This window comes from Oncorhynchus mykiss, chromosome 3, assembly GCF_057628025.1.
Source record: "Oncorhynchus mykiss isolate SJ-2025 chromosome 3, ASM5762802v1, whole genome shotgun sequence".
In the NCBI taxonomy this organism is placed as follows: Eukaryota; Metazoa; Chordata; class Actinopteri; order Salmoniformes; family Salmonidae; genus Oncorhynchus; species Oncorhynchus mykiss.
In genome coordinates this window covers 43,463,713-43,484,658 of record NC_143024.1, presented here as the reverse complement: position 1 = coordinate 43,484,658, position 20,946 = coordinate 43,463,713, and the positions used below count along the sequence as shown (strand labels likewise).

The following is a 20,946-nucleotide window of genomic DNA, read 5'->3' as shown; positions in this document are numbered from 1 at the left end:
AGAATACCTTTTGATACTTGTAATGATGTTGGAAAAGCTACATTAACTATTCACTACCCTTACATACCATATTTTACCTATGCTATTACAATTCAATAACGTGTCTTTTGTTTCTCAAAAGTTAATGTCGGCAGTATAAAGGATAGAAATCATAGCTGCTGATGAACATTATTTAAACACAAAACAAATATTACAGGACGTAAATTTGGAAGCATTTCCTACGACGGCTACTGTGGTTGTTTTGATATGTTGATTGGCTGTGAACAAATAGAGATTAAAGATAGGGGTCTGTTGGGTACACTCCTAGGGGGAAAAAGGTGCTATCTAGAACATAAAAGGGTTCGTAGGGTGTCTTGTATGTAGAACCCTTTCCACAGAGGGTTTTACATGGAAAACAAAATAGTTCTACCTGGAACCAAAAAGGGTTCTCCTATGGGGACAGCAGCTTCCCCTATGAGGACAGTAATGCTACATGTTTACTACTTTTAAACTTTTAGAAACTTTTTCTGCATCTTTGGGTTTTATAAAAACATTCAGCACCAAACTGTAAATATAAATTGTTGAACTTGAGGTATTGGGCTTCTCTCGAACACCATGTGACATAAAATGCCCAAACAAGAATTAGGACATTCCTAACTGCCCATTTTGAATGTTATTTCAAATATGTCTTTCTAAGTAAATATACAGTAGAACGAGAAAGAGGTTTAAAAAAAATCACATTTAAAAAAATACCTAGACTATGCACTTAATATTTTACTTCATATAATCTCATCACAACCTTCTAACCCCTTTTGAAAGAAACCAGGAATCCAGCCTGAAATTAAAGAAATAATAACAACAGCAAATGTAGAGAAGGAGACCAGTCAAACACAAGTGACCTGTTCTCTCTTTTTTTTTTATTGGAGAAGGATTTGATTGAGTGGATGAGGTTGTACTCTGATGAGTAGCATAAGATACCGTACCAGAGGGCCAACTCTGCAAATAGTAGGAGTGGTACGCTGAAAACAATCAAAACTACACGTGATAGACAGCTCAGTCAAAGGTTAACGATAAGTCACGGACAAAACGTCTTGTTTAAAAAGTGCATTCACAAACATGACAAATACTCTCAAAGGATGTCTATTTTCATGTGATACAAAATATGCATACCTGTTTTAGAGTTGTCTGTATTTCTATACATATGTATTTCTTTAAAATGACATTTTCCCCCATCTTTAAAAAAAAAGAAAAAAAAAAGGTTAAAATCAGGTTTGTGATAATAGCAGCTTCAGATATCTCAACTTCTTCACTGTGCACCAGACATGTTACACATAGTCTTGGCTAGATATCCAAATAAAACCTTCACAATGTGTCTCTGTCGTACAACTGAAATGACGTGTTGTCTTTATTGAAAGAGATATTTATAAGTGAAGTCTGCAGTTTAGAAAAAAAAGGATCAATAAAATGCTGGGGTCATTAAATATATTTTCGTATACCCGCTTTTTTTTGTTGTCAATATCATAAATACTAAAGACACAGGACAATATTATAAGACAATGCTGGGAGACTTAATGTAAAGATTAAAATAGTTGAAACGTTTTTTCAAGTGTTCTACTTCATGAGAAAAAAATTGTAGGCGAGCACAGTAACACCATAATTCCAATTTACTTCAGTCCATTGCTCTTTATCTAAGAGCAAACATAAACATCAGCCAAACAGCAGCTAGTCAGTCTATGCACATTTAAGAGTTCGCTCAGCTTCATTTTAGTCCTTCCACAATAAGAGGCTTTCCCATCACAATTGAGTCAAGATATTACTTTTCAAAAAATAATCCTTAAAAGCAGTCAAACATACTGATAGAAACCAATAAGTACCATGCAAATCTTGCAAGACGGCATATTCTCAAACAAGAGACAAAGTATTCTTCGTATGAGCGAAATATCAATGAGGAGGGGTGAAAGGGCGAAAGTCAAAGACCTCTAACGAATACTAAATATTATATTTCCAAAAACCAAACCAAAAAAAAAAGTTTTCTGTACATAATATAGTACATAAGAGTTCAAACTGGATTAGCAGTTTCTTTCCTTTTCGTAAGACTCTTGTCTTTCCTCAGTTGCTTCCTTACTAATAATAAAGACATTAATTGATCCCAATCTCTTTATTTTCCTCCATAAATCGAGCGAAGGGGCGTCTAGCCCCAACCTCCAGAACTGTCTTATCCAGCCCAGTCATGGGAGGGCTGCTACTGGCATTCACCCGGTCCATATGGTCCATACCTCCAGACATGGCCCTTAGCGAGGTCATACCTCCTCCACCCAGGCTGACGGGCAACTGGGGGAGGCCTCCATTCTGGATGACGGAGATCTCGTTGTTCTTCATGGCCAGGCCGTTGGTGATGGCGGCAGCATACTGGTTCCAGAAGCCAGGGTCTACGTTCATGGCCCTCGCCGCCAAGTCCTTCTGAAACATCTCGCTAAACTTCATGGCGTCCCCGCCCAGCAAGGCCATGGGGTTTTCCACGGAGAGACGGCGTCCACGACGGGCTGGCGCATTGTTCCACATGTGGGTGCCCATGTGCACCTGCATTCAGTCAACAGGAAACACAAGGAACAGACATTATTATTCAAGAGCCTCTGGTCTTTTTTTCATGTTCTTTATATAACTTTATTTTTGAGGCAGACAAATGTACCCCTTTTCCTATACTTTAAATGCATTTTATTATTATATTCTCTCTCATACCTTCAGGTTGCCTTTAGTGGTGAAGGCTCTTCCACAGATCGAGCAGCCGAATGGTTTCTCTCCTGTGTGTGTGCGCTCATGGATCTGCAGGGCACTAGCCGAGGAGAAGTTCTTCCCACAGTTGTGGCAGTTGTGCTGCTTGGGGGTGCGACGGGGAGTTGGCGGTGCCAGCATGGGGGTGATACTGGGGCTCATGTTGGTCTGGGGTGCAGAAGCGGGCACTTGGATGCCCACAGGCATGTAAGGACCGTCATTCAGGGACATGGGCTTTCTGTGCCTGTGCCCATTCATCTCCATTTTGATCATGTTGGATGCTGTGTTTAGCAAGCTAGAGTTGCTCAGACCTAGAGAGAAAAAAAAGAGGATATGTTTAGTTGGGAGAACGGAGACGTGTGTTATTCAAATGACACGTGGAACACAATGATTTTAGACATTTCAGATATCATTCACGTAAACTGTGATTTGTATTTATTAATTTTCCTAGGAAACAAATTAACAATAAATGAACCATATCAAAACCAGGATCATTGAATATACCTCTATCTCTGCCCAGGAACATCATGTTGAAGTGGTTCTCCTCCTTGATGAAGTGTCTGCTAGGCTGGGTTAGACTAGCAGTCAGGTCCAATGCCACATTACCTTCAGACACAGGTGCCGGGGATGGGGTGTCTGACTTCTCAGACTTCACTGTAGCCATCCCGTTGTTCTCCTGCCCCTCTGCTGCAGTGCTGCTGCTATGGTTGAGTGTGGCTGGGGACTTGGATCGATGACTCTCAGGGTGACTGTGAGCAGGGGAGAGTGGCTGCATGGAGCCTGAGGACTCAGATAGTGCCGGGCTTCCAACACTCTGGCCTTCCAGGTCCCCCGAGGCATACAGCGAGTCATTGTTGAAGAAGTCATTCTCCCCTCCAAACCCGCCACCATTCTGCATGGGCTTCAGCCCGAACGAGCGACTCATATTGACAGAGGAGTCGATCATCTTCATCTGGTTCTCCAGAGCAGCAATGCTGGAGATGACAGAGGTAGGTGGGGAGCGACCAGGGGACATTCCTGAATATGGATGGAGAGGTTTGGATGGGTCCATCATCATCTCTCCTTCTTTCAGCTCTGCTTCGTCCTCCATAGCTGCCTCCATCTCATCCAGTAGCTCGTCATCGTAGTTGCTCATGGCGTCTAAGCTCTTCTCGTCAAAGGAGAGGTCGGTGTCCATCTCCTGAAGACTCTCAGGCAGGGGGGTGTTGGGGATCTGGCCCCCCATGTGCATGCGGATGTGCTGTTGCAGGACTACAGCGTTCGTGAACTTCTTCTGGCAGATGGGGCAGGAGTGTTGGACCCGGAGAGGGGGCTTGGAACGATGGACCCCAAAGTGTGTTTTCAGATTGCCCTTGGTGGTGAACGCTCGGCCGCAGACCTTACATTTGAAAGGCCTTTCCCCTGTGTGAATGCGGTAGTGCATCTTGAGGGCGCTCTGGCAGCTGAGCACACGGTGACAGATGACACACTGGTTGGGGTCGGTCATCTTCTTGTCGATGTTCTCCACCAGCTGCTGCAGCTTTGAGGTCTCAGACGTTTGCATAGAGTCCAGGAGGCCGCCGAACGGAAACTTGGCCTTGAACTGATCAGAGATCATGGGAAGGATTGGATGGGAAACCGAGGAGGGGGCAATGATGGGTTCAGTATAGCTGCTAGTGGATGTGGTCGCGTTGACCGTGGTGGCGAGGACCACTTGAGTAACGGTGGTGGTGGTGGTCGTGTTCTCACCAGGCCTGGAAGTGGGTAGGTTTGGGGGCAGGTGGATGCCCTCTGGTTTAAGAATGGGAGGCATGTCACCCCCTAAGTTGGGCTGTGGAGACTGTGAGGTGGTGATCATGCCTGCTTCAGTGAAGAGGTTAGGTGACCGAGAGGCACACTCACTGGAGGGTGGGGAGGGCCTCTGGGGTGATCTGCTAAGGGGAGTGAGGCTCGGGGAATCACCGTAGCCTCCCATCATGCTGGGGAGAGTTGTGGGGAACTGGAGCCCGACTGAGGTGGGGACTGTGGGGAGAACAGGTTTGCTGTCCAGCCAGGTGGTCACCGGCTTCTCTGGGGGGAAGGACATACCATATGGTATGCCTGAGCTGGTCGGCACGTTATCCAGGTATTCTGGCACGGGATAAGGGTTCATCTGGACGTGCGGGTACTTCTCCTTGTGCCTCTGGAAGTGGACCTTCAGATTTCCCTTGGTGGAGAACCGGTTTCCGCAGATGTTGCACTTGAAGGGCCGTTCGCCGGTGTGAGAGCGCAGGTGGATCTGCAGGGCACTGTCACTGCCAAACACCTTGGCACAGAACCTACACTTATGCTTGAAGAAGGGGTCCTCTGAGCTGGGCTTGGTGTCGAAGACAGACACGTTGGGGGGCTTTCCCTTGCGGTGCCTCATCAGAGCGGAGAGTGGGTCAAGTGCATTGGCCGTGGCAGCTATACTGGCTAGCGGGTTTGGGAAGATGACACTGCTAGATGAACTGTGAGGTATCAGTGGTAGATTGGAGGGACTGGTGCTCAGGAGGCTGCTGTGGCCTAGTGAAAGGGGGCTGCTGGAATTCCTTGGCAGAGCTGTACTGCTGCTGCTCATGCCTCCTCCACCTGTGGATTCAGCTCCACTGCTGCTGCTGTGTGTGATTGAAGCCATGCAGGGAGGCAGTAGAGACGACAGCACATTACCACTGGATGGAGGGAAAGAGGAGTTTGCTGAGGTGGTGTTGGGCATCGAAACATTTGACTGCTGATTGCTACTCTGCTGGGTATGGGAGAAGAGGGGCCCATCTATAGCAGAGGTGAGGGAGGAGGAGGAGGAGCCCAGGCTGTTTAGCGGTGAGGGCAACCTGATGGGTAGCTGGTGGACAGGGGGAGTGATGAAGTTGTGTAACTGCTGGAGTTGGCTGGGCACGGCAGGGAGACTGGAGGATGACGGCCCCTGGGAGCCAGCAACTGTGCTGTGGTGGTGGCGGTGATGGTTCTGGGTTGGCTGGGTGACGGAGGGCTGCCTTTGCATCAACGCCACCTGACTGCGGATCTGTTCGATCAGTTGGAGTTGGTGGATCTGTTGCTGCTGCAGCGCCATCAGCTGGTCCAGGATCATGGGGATGGCCAATGGGGAGACCCCGCTACCGGCCACCGCGGCATGGACACTCTGGGAGAACTGAGCCACTGCCACGCTGGTGCTGTGTAGCGTCTCCAGGGTGACGTTGGTGCTCGGCATGCTGTAGCTCTTCCCAGAGGATGGGGCAGGATCGCAAAGCTGAGGTAGAGCACCATCTGGCTGTGGGGAGGTGTCACTCTCTTCGAGGTCCACCGGTTTCTCAAGCGACAGCTCCATGGGCTCGTCCTCCTTGTCCAGGGCACTGCTCCCCTCCAGGGCTATCTCTGCGCCCTCATCGTCCTCACCGGGGCTGTGGCTGCTGCCCTCTCCAGCGTCCTCGCTGTCTGCCTGGTCACTACGACAGCTTGGCGAGGGCGATGGCTCTGCAGGATACTCCCGGGAGGGTTCAGTCTCGTTTTCGTTTACTATGAGCACCAGGGGGTTCTTGATGCAGCTCGTCAGGTGTTCACAGAAATCAGACCACTTGAAGAACTCGGCACAACACTTCTCACACACATGGGTCTCCTCACTCCCACTGCGGCTCTCATTCCCACTGTCTGCGTCATCCAGCACTTCTCCTGTGGCTGAGGATAGAAGGGGATGGAAGGGGGAGGGAGAAAGACAGAATGATGGGAGGGAGACAAAAAATAAGAATTAATGAATAAATAATCAATAGAATTTCAACACATATTCTGCAGAGCAGCTCTGCAAAGATTTAACCTTTAATTATTTTTTTTCTTTCTTTTAACGTGACCAAAATCAATATTCTTTTATTTTTTTTTAGTCTGAACAAATTGCCCTAGTTCACCAATTCTCAAGACCCAGTTTTGCGCATTCGAGCCCTCTCAATAGAGCCAGGCTAATAATTTTCTTTGTGCAATCCATCAAATTATGAGGGCCTATCAATTGTGGATACTGCCGCTTAATGAAATTCCATAGAAGCTATTGATTTCCAATATTTCATGCAATTCACAGCTGCCTCGTCTGTTGGGTACAAATCAGGTCTTTGATGGGCCCATTATGATTCTCCTATGCTATCAAGCCCCGCCATTTCCACCTGAATTTCAAATGCTTGAGCCTCTTCATTTAGCATTGCTAAGGTAATACATAAGCCCTGCATCTAAAGTGAATAAGTGAATAAATAAATTCAACCTTCAGCAACTGTTTGTGACTAGCTGCAATGCAATATGGAGGACCAGTGTATTCTACTTTGAGAGATATTTGGAGAATATGTTTCAAATTAAAATGGTTGAGACTTGTTGTCGCTATTGTTGTTGCTTATTTCTCCCAGAATGTCCTGGGAAATTTGACCCATAATGTAAATGAGGATGTGAGCCCAAAATATATGAATTACTGAAAATTGTGCCCTTATGACAGTACATCTTTTGAAATGAGAAACATTCTCTTTTTAAATTAGTAACATGCAGCTTTTGTTACTCAGTTAGGTTTGTTCATCTTTCCTCCTCTCTCTCCCTTTTTGAAATGAGACTCAACAAATTACATGCTAGTGCCATGGCAGCAGTCTCTGATTAGTTACACATGTTTAATCACAGTTGTAAGAAGCCACTTCCTCTTCCGCATACTGCCATCAAGGGCCAAGAAAGCAAGTAGGTTCATCCGAACATGGTCCTAATTCACACCTGATCAAACCATGAATACATGCCCCCTTATCTGTTTATTTTATCTCATGTTCAAGTGGATGCATGGCTGAGTCTTTGTGCGTGTGCGTGTGTGTGTGTGCGCGTGTGTGGACCGTGTGTTAATTATTCCCATAGTGAGAGCTTGCTACTCTCCTACATGAAAAACTGCATGACTGCTTTACTTCAGAGACCCCAGCCACTATGACTTGACACCAATAGACGCGTTTTCTAGCTCCTCAGAAACATAATTTGCTTGTTTTGAAGTGTTTAACCCGTGTGTAAATAAAAAAATCACAAGGAGAAAAATAGTGGGGGTCGATGTGAAACCTTTGAAAATGGTCAAATGTAAAGACATGGATCACCTTTTAGGTTACTATGGTTCAGTGTTTTTTTTCAGCCTGAAAATGCATTTCAAGACTATTTATTACCAATTAGTATATTATCTCAATCAGTGAATTATGTAACAATTATATATGTGTGTGTGTGTGTGTGTGTGAAAAGAATAATACAACTATAAATAGTAACATGAATTTGAACTCACTCAAAATAAAAACATATTGAATTGTATGATCATTTGCTAAAGATAATAAATCCAACAGATCCACTACAAATACTTTTTGACCCAGTAACAGAGAGTGAAGATATTAAGTCGTATTTCCACACTAACCCTAGTGCAAGTGTTTTAAAACCTAATTCAAAATGCCATCCCAGGTAGTCATGTTTATATATACATATATGTGTGTGTGTGTGTGTGTGTGTGTGTGTGTGTGAGAGAGAGATAATAGGGTATTGTAGGTGTTTATGTATGAGCATGTTTGCCTGTGGGGGCAAAGGAACAAACACAGGTGAAACAAAAATCAAAGCAAAACCAGACATGGCACTTCTCCAGGGAACCACTCAGCCACAAGTCAACAAATGGGAGGAACGTACCAGGACACATGCGGTGTTGATGCTTGCAGTTAAGGGTTACATTTAGACTAGTGTGGAGTCTGGTTCGGGTGGCTTTTTGTTGTTGTTGTTCAAATGTACTTTCAAAATGTCAGAACACACATACAACTGTCTTCCACCCCCAATACACCCTCCTTTTTACTATTTAGACAAAAGTGGTGGCAATGGCCAAAATAAATATGCTGTGGTTGAGGGTGTACTATACAGGTGTACTGGAACACACACACACATCAACAACAGGAATACCTTCTCATTACCATAAATTACCCCCCCCCCCCCCCAAATCAATCCAAACGTTTTACATTTTACAGACTACAGTGGTTCATTCAACACGCAGAAAACAGTGAGGGAACGTACGTTGCTCTATGCTTCAGTTCATTTCGAAGGGCACGACATCGCCGACCTGTATCACAGCCTTTGTGACTCCTACGTGTCAGTTTAATGAGTCATTAGTGAAATAATTCATCACTCTTCTTGTAATTTCTGGCCAAGGGGGCGACGACATTACACCATCAGGGTCCGGTGTCTTTAACTTAATTAATAATAAACCGAAAGGCCTTTTGGAAATGCTATCCGTTCATCCCCTGGAGCACACTGAGGGCAGAGTGACGCCAGTTGCAGGCATTGTTTGATTTCTTCCTGTGTGGTGTGACACAATGGCATACATTTTAAATATACAAAATTAGGTTAACGATATGACAACAAACATGACGCCCAGTGGGAGCCAGGCATGAAAGAATTGCGTACCATTCAAACAGTATTTTTCATATATTGTGTCTTTAGTGGTGTACATGAAGTCATTTTAGTGGTATAGGCCACACAGCTTCCATTTGCACAAATGTACCTACGTATGCTTTGTGTGAAATCAGTTATTGACTTAACACGACACCAATACAAAACTATGAAAAGAGCAAGTTATTGGAAATAGAAATGCCACGTGATTGAAGGCAGAAATCCCCTTAGCCGATCAACTGACACAGGGGCTCATTTCCATAATTCAGGGTGAAAGGTCAATAATCTCAATGAGTAGGCATTGTTATAAACCGATTCGTTATTAGCATTTATTATAGCAGTTATTATTGTCAATCTCTAATTTCATTCATTCATTTGCTTTGTAAGTGAGTGCATTTGTTGGCCTACATTGATCAATTGTGATTTGAGTATTTTAATATCTGTTATCTAGATCTAAGCATTTTGGGGATTTTGCATGTTCAAGATGAATACAAATGAATCTATTGAGAATTCTCACTATAGTGAGATTACTGTAAATTTGAAGGGCAATTATTTGAGGATGTGTGTATCACATACTGTACATTTCATTGCATTCCAACAGAGTTAAGTTGAGGCCCCAATTCTGGCCATGTCCTACTGTTCAGAACATTTATATGAACAAGAATTTGAAATTGAGGTATCACCGCTTTTCAACAATCCCTTTCTTTGCTAAAATGTGTTGGTCCACATACATGTGTCATAGAAACATATCACCACAATGGTTCATTTATTTCATTGACTTTGTGAACTGATTGAGATCATATGTGAATCATCCATATCCCTATCGCTAAAATAAAAGCAGACGACAGTAGTATAATGCAAATATTCAATATATATATATATTTATTTTGTTTAGTATGCCTACAATCTGGAAGGTACAGTTTGTTACATAGGAATATCATTTCAGGACTAACATTGGGAAGGTTATCGCTGTCTTATTGAGACAACTAGAGACTTCTTTCTGGGAAGATAAGCATTTGATTACGGGGTTGATTTTCTCATTCTGGTGCAAATCTCTGCAAATAAAACAAATACGTGGTAAATGAAACACATTCTTTTTTTTGAGATGATACAAATTAACTACCTTTTCTAGAGGAAGTATAATACACCAGACAGGTTGTTCTTTAGGTTCTATGCGACTGAGGCTAGATCTTGTTTCGTGTGAATGTGACTTTGTGTGTGTGTGTGTGTGTGGGGGGGGGTTGTATTGATTCTCTTATAGCATGAGAAAGGAAGGCATTGGAAAATCCAATGTGGTTTTCATTTCTTTAAGAGTCTTCCTTTACTCAAATGCAAATATGAAGCTCAACACAATCAATAGGGGGCTTGTAAGACGTTGTATCGTTGTATCCACTATCTTGCTCAGCAATCTTCGGCATGCTAACGGAAACCGCTAATCTCACATGTTACCTCAAAAGAGGTATTCATGCTCTCTACTGATTCTGTGACAGCCACTGAGCAATGTATTTAGCAAATTATTAAGCAATTACAAAGTCTCCATTCTTAAAGGTCCAATGCAGCCATTTTTATCTTAACATTGAAGCATTTCTGGGTAACACTTAAGTACCTCACTGTGATTGTTTTCAATAAGAATGGTAAAATATAAACTAAAATAGATTCTTAGCAAAGAGCTATTTTCCAAGCAAGAATTGTTCTAGGACTGTCTGAGTGGTTTGAGTGGGGAAAACTGAAAACGAGCTGTTATTGGCAGAGAGGTTAGGAACTCTCTTTCTTATTGGACGTAACTAATGTACTGCCTGGTGATGTCACCAGGCAGGCCAAATCTCCATCCCACCAAAACAGCCTGACATTTCAGGTGGTCTTTTCAAAACAGCTCTTACACTAAAAGGGCATTATCACAGTATTATTCCAACCTCATAGTGTGGGAATATATATACAATCATGTTTTTGACTGCACTGGGCCTTTAACAATTTCCAGATTCACAAACAGCAGGGCAAACGCACACACCACCGCTACACCCCAAACACACACACAGAGATGTGTGAGGTACAGTCATACATGCAAACACCCGCACGCAGGCACACACACACACACACACACACACACACACACACACACACACACTTGCAATTCATATAAACTCTATAATCATACAAAATAAATAGAAAGCACCCAAAATGTTAGAAAATAATTATTTTATTACACAAGTTACAAAAGCTTTTTACTCTGGAAAATTACCTGATCTAATTTAAAAGCTTCTCTTTTGCCTAAACAAACATTGTTTCTTATGATATCTCATGCTTGATGACATGATAGCATGGCCTGAACCCTCTACCAAGCACTTCCACTTAGGTCCGAGTTCAGCCTCAATCACACATCCCCGGACTCGCCAACTCCTCTTCCCCTTAAAAAAGCATTTTTTTTCCCTCCAGCATTTAGGAGAGCTTAGGATCCTTAAAAGAGAGATGAATCGCTATAGGTCCAGCCCAAGCTGTGAGACAGGGGGGTGAGGAGGAGGGATAATAAGGATGCCTGCAGGGTTCAACAATGTTAGAATTCCTGTACAAATTAATTTTTTCCACTGCATTATTTTTCTCACTATCTCCCCCAATTTCCCTGTGTTGCTTTTACATTTCGACTACCCTTTTGTACGACAACCGTCCCGTCAAGATGGCTAAGGAGCAGAGGACATTCCCAAAATGCCACCTCTCCAACACACACACACACACACACACACGGCGGTGACTATCCCTGCTGCCTCCCTCCAAGACAGAGCCGCTGGTGATATATGTACGCCACGTCTCAAACAGCTCCTCTCTCTCGGATCTCCCCACCAGGACCATCACGCACATCCCCATCCGCACCTGCAGAGCAGTCCCCCACCAGGCAGAGCTCTCTATTTCACAGGCCTGGCCCTCACGCATAGTGGTACAGTAATATCCTATCCTCTCTGACAGAGGGGTCTTTGTCACTGCATGCAGATGTGGCCCCAGCCCAAACATTAGCGATGTGTTTGCCTAAGCGTATGCAATACAGTATTCAATGACAGCCTTCTCTCCGGATGATTGTTTGCCACGACGTTGGCGAGTTCCTCTTCATCAAGGGGAATGATAGTTATTGTGTTTTTAAGCTCTAGGGGTTGTAATTAAAAGACAGCCATATTGGGGTGCCTTCTTCTTGGAAACATATTTGGCATGGCTGTGTGGGTGGTCCAGAGTCTTCCACTGAAATGATGCGAGAGGATTAAAACAAATGCCAAACAAAGCCTCACTGAATGGCAAGTGGGGATACAGCCCATGTTGTCACTGCTATCAGGACGTTCCCTCACTATATATCATCTCTCTATCTCTTTCTTAATTCCATCCATCCACTTCAATATGTTTTCCCTCTCTTCCTTCGCTCGTTCACTTGCAAATGTTTCCTAAGTGTTAGCAGACACCCTAACACTGTGTCACTTAAAGAGGTTTGCCATTATGAACGGCTGGAGAGGATTCACTTTAAATAGTTGTATTTTCAGGTAGGTGTGTGTGTGTGTGTGTGTTCTCCCTCACCCCTGGGGAAAGAGCTCTAACGGGACCTGATGCAGAGGAAGCAGCAGTGAGATGAAAGCTTGTCGCTGTTAACACTGCCTAGGACACGGGTAAGCCGCGCTGCCAAGGTCAATGGCACAGCTGTTCTAATTGTATTATGAGCTTGACATCTAGCCGCAGCCCCTGGCAGGGCGAGGTGGGCAAAGGTTAAGTCAGCCAGCTCTATCATAGCTTTTCTAACCAGCCAACTTCAGGGCAAGTGGCTGGGAGGCCTGGGGGGTGGGGTTGGGGGGGTGTAAGGGGGAGGGGGGGGGGGGGGGGGGGGGTCGAGAGTCGCTTGTTGGCACTGCATGCGATTCCCCTTTTTCAAGGCCACCACACAATAGGGCCCTAAAGTGCTACATTAGACAACAACGTAAATTCCCCACAAAAGCCCTAAGCACAAAAAAAGGTCAAATCAAGGCGGGATTTAAGTAACTGATAAATCCCAATTAGACGCAGACAGGTGTAACGCAGCCGAGAGCAACAGCATGATATCAGAATTGCAGAACCCGGGACCCCGAAAAGATATGATATAAAAATAGAAGTCTGGATTCATCCAATAACATTTAGAAAAACGTCTACTAGGGTATAGGTATAGCAACTCGTTTCTGTAGGCCTCTGTTCCCTTGCTGTGTCGTGACTGGGATGTTACACACAATCAGCCAGGTCGGCGACTAACAGAATGGACAATAAGTCCTAACAGTGTACTGAAAGAGAATTGGACCCTCTGAATTCCTTCGTACAACATGCGCCATTTTGACTTCAGGCAGAGTAATCAATAGTGTTGTCAGTAGCTGTACTACGGCAGTACGTAAACGGATCACAGTTACATCATACGTTTTGTCTGACATAAAGTGGTATGGTTACTTCAGGTCATATTGGTGGAAATACGGCATTGTAGGGTATCTTATCCAATGGTCTATCACTGTCTTTTGTCCAAGGCGTGTGAAGGCTTCTCTCAGTGAAGCACAGTCTGTTCTGACAACAAGCAAGTCAGTGCATTCTTCCAACATCAGAAAGGATCCTCCGTAGCAATCGACATCAACTTATTAAAATGCTAAGCAGCATGGCGTCGGTAGTTCACACACAGCCATCATGTATGGTGTGTGTGTGTGTGTGTGTGTGTGTGTGTGTGTGTGTGCGCGCGCGCGCGTCTCTGCATACACATGTCTATGAGTGAGTGTAGCCGTGTGTGCAGACAGGTCACCCGTGACACAAGTCAGTATTGAAATTAGACGTTTGAAAGAACGTCTAACTCTGACGTGAGACTCTGAGAGCTGGTAGCAGCATGATCCACCGACTACGTTCGTCTTCATCTCTTTTCATAAGTCAAGACTTAGAAGACAGAAGGAGAGAGGCATTCCACTCAGATCTATTTGCCATAAAGAGGAAAATATCCAAACCAACAGAACTGAAGAGGGCTTTCTCATTGACACAGCTATTTTGATATGAGAGAAGGAGATGTGACTTTTTCTTGAACAGGCCCATGACAGTAGGCTCTTAAGAATGCGTCACATAGAGCACTTCTTTTCTCATCTTATTGAATTCATTTGGAAAATACGGATCTCCTTCCTCCTCCTACTCACGTAAAACGCCCTTATAGTTAACGAGGATCATCTTTAAATGAATGCTTTCCTTTATAAGGTCATTATTACCCTCTAAAACACAATAGATGGCATTTGTCAATCATAACCACGCTGTTTTCAGCATATATGCCTGTAACTAATAGATAGATGCCATTTCACTATCCATGGTTCTTGATATATACAAGAGAATGTATTTCTAGCCTGTTATACAGATGATACTTTAACCCTGGCTTTACTCTTGCAATTCATGGCTATAATCAACCTACAAGCGAGGCAAGTGTGATGTATTGTCCAATCATCTTAGCTAGCTACATTACATTTTGGGGGGGACACTGACTGCCCTATTCATGTGTTACGTCTGGTATGATAAGACAACGCGTAAATAAATGAATCACAACCCATGCTCAGCATTGTGACTCGGTCACCCTAAAATGTTCACAAGGAAATAAGACTGTTATTTTTCCCTAGGGATGACATCACACTTTTAATTTTTTTTTTACAGGATCAGTACAAAGGATGTGCAGTATGTGCTGGTCAGTGATGGTTCAAGATAATGACAGTTGTTTTGTCGAGAATACCACGTAAGCTGTATGGATAGTCAATAAGAAATGCTGACTAACACATGACACTCTTTCTCGATCTAATAGGAAGAAGGAAAATAACGTGTTGGTAATTTCAGAATGCTGTTAAAATGACTTGAAAAATCCTTAGGATTGCAATATACATTTTGGAGAGGAAAAACAAAGAGGTATTGTGAAGGTTTTAAATGGTAAAATATCGCACTAAACTTAAATATATTTATATTATTTTTAAGGCATATAGGAACTTTTGCAAGCTGCAGATACTTAAATTGTTTTTACAAATAATTATGTAGCTTGATCACGATTCCTGAAATATATAATAAATAACAAAACAAACAATGTAATTAAAATATTGAACGAATCTTTACTCAATAATGAATCGTGCATAATTACCCATGTATGAGTTTACATGTGCATTAAACTACATTATAGACCAATCACCGGGACCTGATGTAAAACGCTATCGAAGATTTGTATTCGATAAAGGTTTTTCAACATTAATATATGGAGGAATTGTTTTAATCTTTATTTAAAAAAATGTCCGGATAGGCTATAAAAACAAACTGACATGCATTTTCGTGTCGTGTGCTTTGGGTGAAGATTTCACTTTAGTTTTCAAAAATTAAAAGGTTTTACACTCTTCAGGCGCATGCAGCACATATTTCTAGAAAAGAGTGACCTCTTTCACACGGCTAACCCTGTCAACTGACCGTGTAGACATAGGGAACTACACGAAAACAAACCAAGTGTGATACATTTGTGAGGCAGTAAACAAAAACAGTTCCATGACAAAACATGCTCTGCACTTAATCTATCGCATTATATGCAATCCGCTCCTTTGAATGCCAGCATAGGCATCGACACTGGAAAATAACCTACCGTATGCCGACAGAAATAAATCAAAACGACTATGTATTGTCCTCTTTTAGGAAGAAAATGTTATGCAATGTATTGATGTAAATACTTTCTCAAAGTCCGAAGCCATAAATATGATGTAGAGCGTGGTATGTTCAACATAATTACATTGCTTGGTATTTAAAATGTTTACATCTTGCGTGCTGTGTGCTGTGTGCTGTGTGTGTGTGTGTGTGTGTGTGTGTGTGTGTGTGTGTGTGTGTGTGTGTCAGAGAGAGAGAGAGAGAGAGAGAGAGAGACACACCAACTGATGAGGTTGCGTTTAAAGAAAACACTTTTTTGATTCATATAATATTTGAACTCATATTAAAATAGTTTCAAACTGTTTAGTTTCTTGATACGAAAACTATCGGAGTTTCTTATGGACCATACTCTGAAACAGATAGCTCACTTGCACTCGTATAACGCAGTAGGAGATCTATTTGCATGTAAAAACTAAGACAGGTATGAAATTGTTGTGGGAGTTATCGAATTAAAACTGTTAAATACCGACTTGAGGCCATTGCATTTGCTTGTGTTATGTTGCTTTGTTACCTAAAAGCACAACCAACAACGGTAGGCTATTAAAAGTGACTTCAAAAGTGTTTTTGATAGTACCTTAACATGCTCTGAATAAAGCTTGAAATGTCACCAAATGACTTTCTTGTAATAAAACAGGTAGGCTAGTTATTGGAGTAGGTAAATAAAGAGTTCCCATCTCATTTGGAGGTTGCGTTGGGTTTCACAACATGATGAAACCGATGGAAGCGACAAGGAGATCTATGCGTAAAACCATAAGCAAAGTTTCGCAGGGACCGCGACATATAGATGTAGAAACACATTCAATTTTAAGTCATATGACCGATATTATAAAGTCACTTCTACATAAAAACATAGCCTTTCCAACACAAATGATGTCCCGGAAAAGCTTGCATTCAGAGAAAACAATACGTTTTGTAGACTTGGACATGCGTTTAAAAAGATTGTCCCAACCGCAGATAGAAGCATAACTTACCATTTTCGGATACCACCCCGGCTATTGTGGAATCCTCGTCCGACTTGAGGTGCTGTGGCTTCGCTTGCTTGCGACGGGACATGCTGCTGATACGCTGCGAGATGTTTCTGCTTTTTGCAGATACATCAGCAGCGACCGAATGAAAAAAAAAAAATCACAAATAGTCTGGTTGCAAAAATTACGGGAATTAGCTAGTGTTGCTGTTGCGTGGATTGCGCATGTCGGTATATAATTATGATAGTGAATAATGCATTACGATTAATGGTACTGTGTGAGAGGGATTGGCTGAAGTCCAGCGGACACACACTGGATATGGTAATGAGGGACAGACTAAGCAATTAGCTGCTTCACTCTCAGACTATCTGTCTCTCTTCTCTTGCTATCCACCTCCTCCAACAACACACAAAATCTCGCTTGTTACGCCCAGCATTCATGGGGGTCTACGTCGCGGAAGGTCAGCTTTTCTCCTTTTCTGTGGAGCTTTCTTTCACTGGTGCTGGAGATTCATTGATGCAATTCTTTTCTTGCGTGTATCCAATACTTCAGCCATGCTTTTAAGTAGTATTGTCCACATGGGTTGTGAACTTCTGATAATTTAGATGACGGAATTCGAACAGTTTGCCTCAATGCTCATACTTTCCGTCCATCTTTTCTTCCATCTCATTTAGGCTAGATAACTTTTGTCCCACGACTGAGTACTTCCTGTGAATGTGGCTGTGTGCATCTGAAAGTGTTTTTAATGTCCCCGAAGTGGTTCAGTCTTTTTTTTTAATCTTCATATAATTGACAGCATCCTCATTCAAATAACCTCCTTGCCGTTGGACATCAGTCGCCGACACCCGCTAGAAGCGGATGGGACGGATAAAGTTTTTGAGGATGGTTGTGAGTTGTTCCCAGTGCGCCTTGATGATGCAATTCCGTTGTAAAGGGGAATTATAAAAGTTCGGTTTGATTGCCAGCGGACAAGCAAGGAACATACTCGTTCGAATTGCCACTCAAAGTTGGTTTTGCGTCTTCTCAGAATCGGCGCGCCTTGTCGGAGTTATGAAGTATGAAATAGTTCCTTGTCTCTATACGCACCTAATCGTTTGTATAATGAGCGTTTATAAAAAGTACAAAAAATACACCCCAACTGGCGCTGGGTGGCTAGATGTGCTCTTCCCCCTCGTGGTGCTTTGCTCCCGGCTGCGCGTTTGTCTCGAGCTGCTCTCCAAAGTCCCCTCTTTTCCGTCAGTTGCTCGCCAAAGACCCCGGTCCTTTCCAAGGAGCTTTAGATTTTTTTCCGGATCGATCTACGTTCTCATATGTCGAACATGAAAATCGTCTTCGACTTCACTTGAGGGTTCGTAACAGGAGCACTGCTTGGGAGGTTTGATGTAGCCGTTGTTGCCCTCGCCTTTAGCTCGGTGTGTGGGGACTGTGCTGTGTGTGAGAGAGTTAAACCTTGGGCTAGGTTCAGCCCATTGCGTTGAGCGACCGCTAGGATGTACCACACCGTTACTGTTTAAGTCACAAGCTTCACACTAGGCTCTGGATTCCACGACGAAGCGTATTTGATACCATATAGACATATATTTCCAAATATCAACCATCGGAATAATCAGTTTGTCTAAAGTGTAGTAAATAAATGTATCTAAAAATGGGTCTGTGACTTTATGTATATCTAATTAGATTACGTTTCTATAGCTTCTAACATTAATTTATTGCGAACGATGTGCTCTATATTTTATCATATAGCCCTAATTTAAATTTTTGTACATAATGTGGAAGAAAAGATTGGAAACAAAAGTGTTGACACAAAGAGTTAATTTGTATTTCATTGTACATTTGACTTTGGTGATGCTGTGCTGGAGGCCTACTTCACCCCCTTTCGATGCAATATTAATTTAAACAAGAGCGTTATTATCCACAAGAGCGTTTATTTGTAGCAGTCTACAATTACATTTTTAGTGTGCAACGTGTTTTAGTTCAGTTTCAATTCAAGATAGGCTATAACAAACAACCAATAATGTATTTTCATCTGTGAAATAATATGAATGTGTGTTTTTTCTCTTCCTCGGTGTTCTCCTGTGTTAAATAAACATGCCCTGGCTACATTTTCTTGCAAATGGTGATTTACATTGTAGCCTAGTAGCCTAGTTTGCAAGGGTGGGACTTGGGGCGGTTGGGAGGGGTTCATTCGGGGTTGGACTGTATGAGTGACAAACACCTGTGTTGCCATATTTTGTCAATCCCTGCATGGTTTACGTCAAGCATTTTTTTCTTCTGATTTTCAAAAGTCAGATTGTGTTAACCACATAGAAAACGGTAAGTAATAATTAATTTAGTTATTTTTCATATCATAGTAGACTATCAATTTGTTTCTCTTCCCTGATGCAGAAACGAACAGGAATGAGCGTTTCCCCGTCGTGTATGGATACCATTCTAACACTTGAATATTTCCTTACTGTGAAATTCTGTATAGTCCTTTATATAAATCCCACCCACACAAAAAATGAAATGTAATCTTTCTCAACAATTACATCAATAAAAGTGCACTTTTCCTATTGTCCCCAAATCAAACAGCAGCTTATCAACCAAATGTAAATGATCTGATAATGTAGGTTAATACCTTAACATATGTCAGTTAACCTAAGAAATACGATTATAAATTACATTCTTAGTTGATGTCGTTTTATTTCCTATAGTGCACCTTGTTAGAGGATCCTCTGCGTTTGCTATCAAGATAGGCCTACAGCTGAGTATTTTTCATTGCATTGGGCTGGGTCTTTTCCCCTGTGTCTTACATGTGGTGAGACACATTTTCATTGACAACAAGGTCATCCAATGAGCAAACTTTTAAAAAATTCCATCATCCCCTCAGAAGTTATGTCCAGAAGGATGTTATTATCTGGTATTAATAGATGCAGCCCTGGGAAGACAAAATCAGCTATTGATAATTGCAAGGAGTATACCGCAGCTACTGTATCGATCGGCGTGTCCTCCATTCCCCTGGTATAGAGAGATAAGAAGACAGACTCTTTAGAGCAATATAATTTATTTTGACCTATCTGCTTGCTACAGACTTATGATGAATAGCTAGCGTGGCTAAAGTCCTTTATCACGAAAGTTACCCCTTGATATAATATTGATTCTTTATAACTAGCTCGCCACACAAAAATCAAACTGTCCACTTGGCCATCATCATCATCAATATCATCACAAAGGCAGAGAAATGAAGATCCCCTGTGCCTTCTATAGGGAGCTCTCACAATCTCCTCTCTAATCTTTACTTCGCTGATGATGAAAGGAAAAGAAAAGATACAAAATGCCATTTAATCCTCTACACACACACCTTGTGTGAAAGGAAGACACAATTGGATCAGTAGTATTGTCGACTGGAGAGGCTTACGTTGAAATTGTTAATTAATTTGACGTGCTTTTTTTGATTGATGTAGCCTGTGGGCGCACGCGTCTCCATAAACGTCAATCTCCGAAGATAAAAAAAAAACTTTATTTAGGCAAGTCGGATAAGAACAAAATCATTTTTACAATAACGGCCTACCGAGGAACAGTGGGTTAACTGCCTTGTTCAGGGGCAAAGGACAGATTTTTACCTTGTCAGCTCGGGGATTCGATTCAGCAACCTTTTGGTTACTGGCCCAACACTCTAATCAGTAGGCTACATGCCGCTCCTAAAGATGATAACACTGTTCTAGTTCAAACCTACCGTAACCTTCATCTGCGTGAAACTGGCACTATGGGAGGCACTCATTCATCACGTTAAAATAGTCTAATACCCTGTTCCTCCCGCCCACTACTTCACCCAAAACGCCATTCCTGTCACCATTCTTATGATGCAGTTGTGGACAGTTATGGCGTTTTCTTTGGAGTTTGAGTTGTATATTTATTTTAATGGAAAATTAGGATTTGTAAATTAGTAGTTTTGTTGGCATTGGATTAAAAACATATGGAGATTATAAATAACTCGAATAGCCTACCAAACACATGCATAAAATATACGCATAACTATTTTGTGAACCTGATACGGAAATACAACTCTTCTGCCTTTTAACACTGTTAGCCTAATGATGACTGTATTAGGCTTACAATAAAATGTTTGTTGCATATATGCTATTAACCGTGCACTCTGTCTGTATCC

At 42.5% G+C, this 20,946-nt stretch overlaps 1 protein-coding gene across 1 annotated transcript; it reads right to left on the bottom strand.

The window, feature by feature from the left end:
* Window positions 1–874: 874 nt before the first annotated feature.
* LOC110518407 (sal-like protein 3) lies at window positions 875–18,233 on the bottom strand. The gene is made up of 4 exons (XM_021596015.3): window positions 16,806–18,233; window positions 3,256–6,420; window positions 2,719–3,062; window positions 875–2,559 (listed from the first exon to the last, which is right to left on the bottom strand). The coding sequence occupies exons 1-4, from the start codon at window positions 16,885–16,887 to the stop codon at window positions 2,119–2,121; spliced, it is 4,032 nt and encodes a 1,343-aa protein (XP_021451690.2). The 5' UTR covers window positions 16,888–18,233; the 3' UTR covers window positions 875–2,118.
* Between the last annotated feature and the right edge of the window lie 2,713 nt (window positions 18,234–20,946).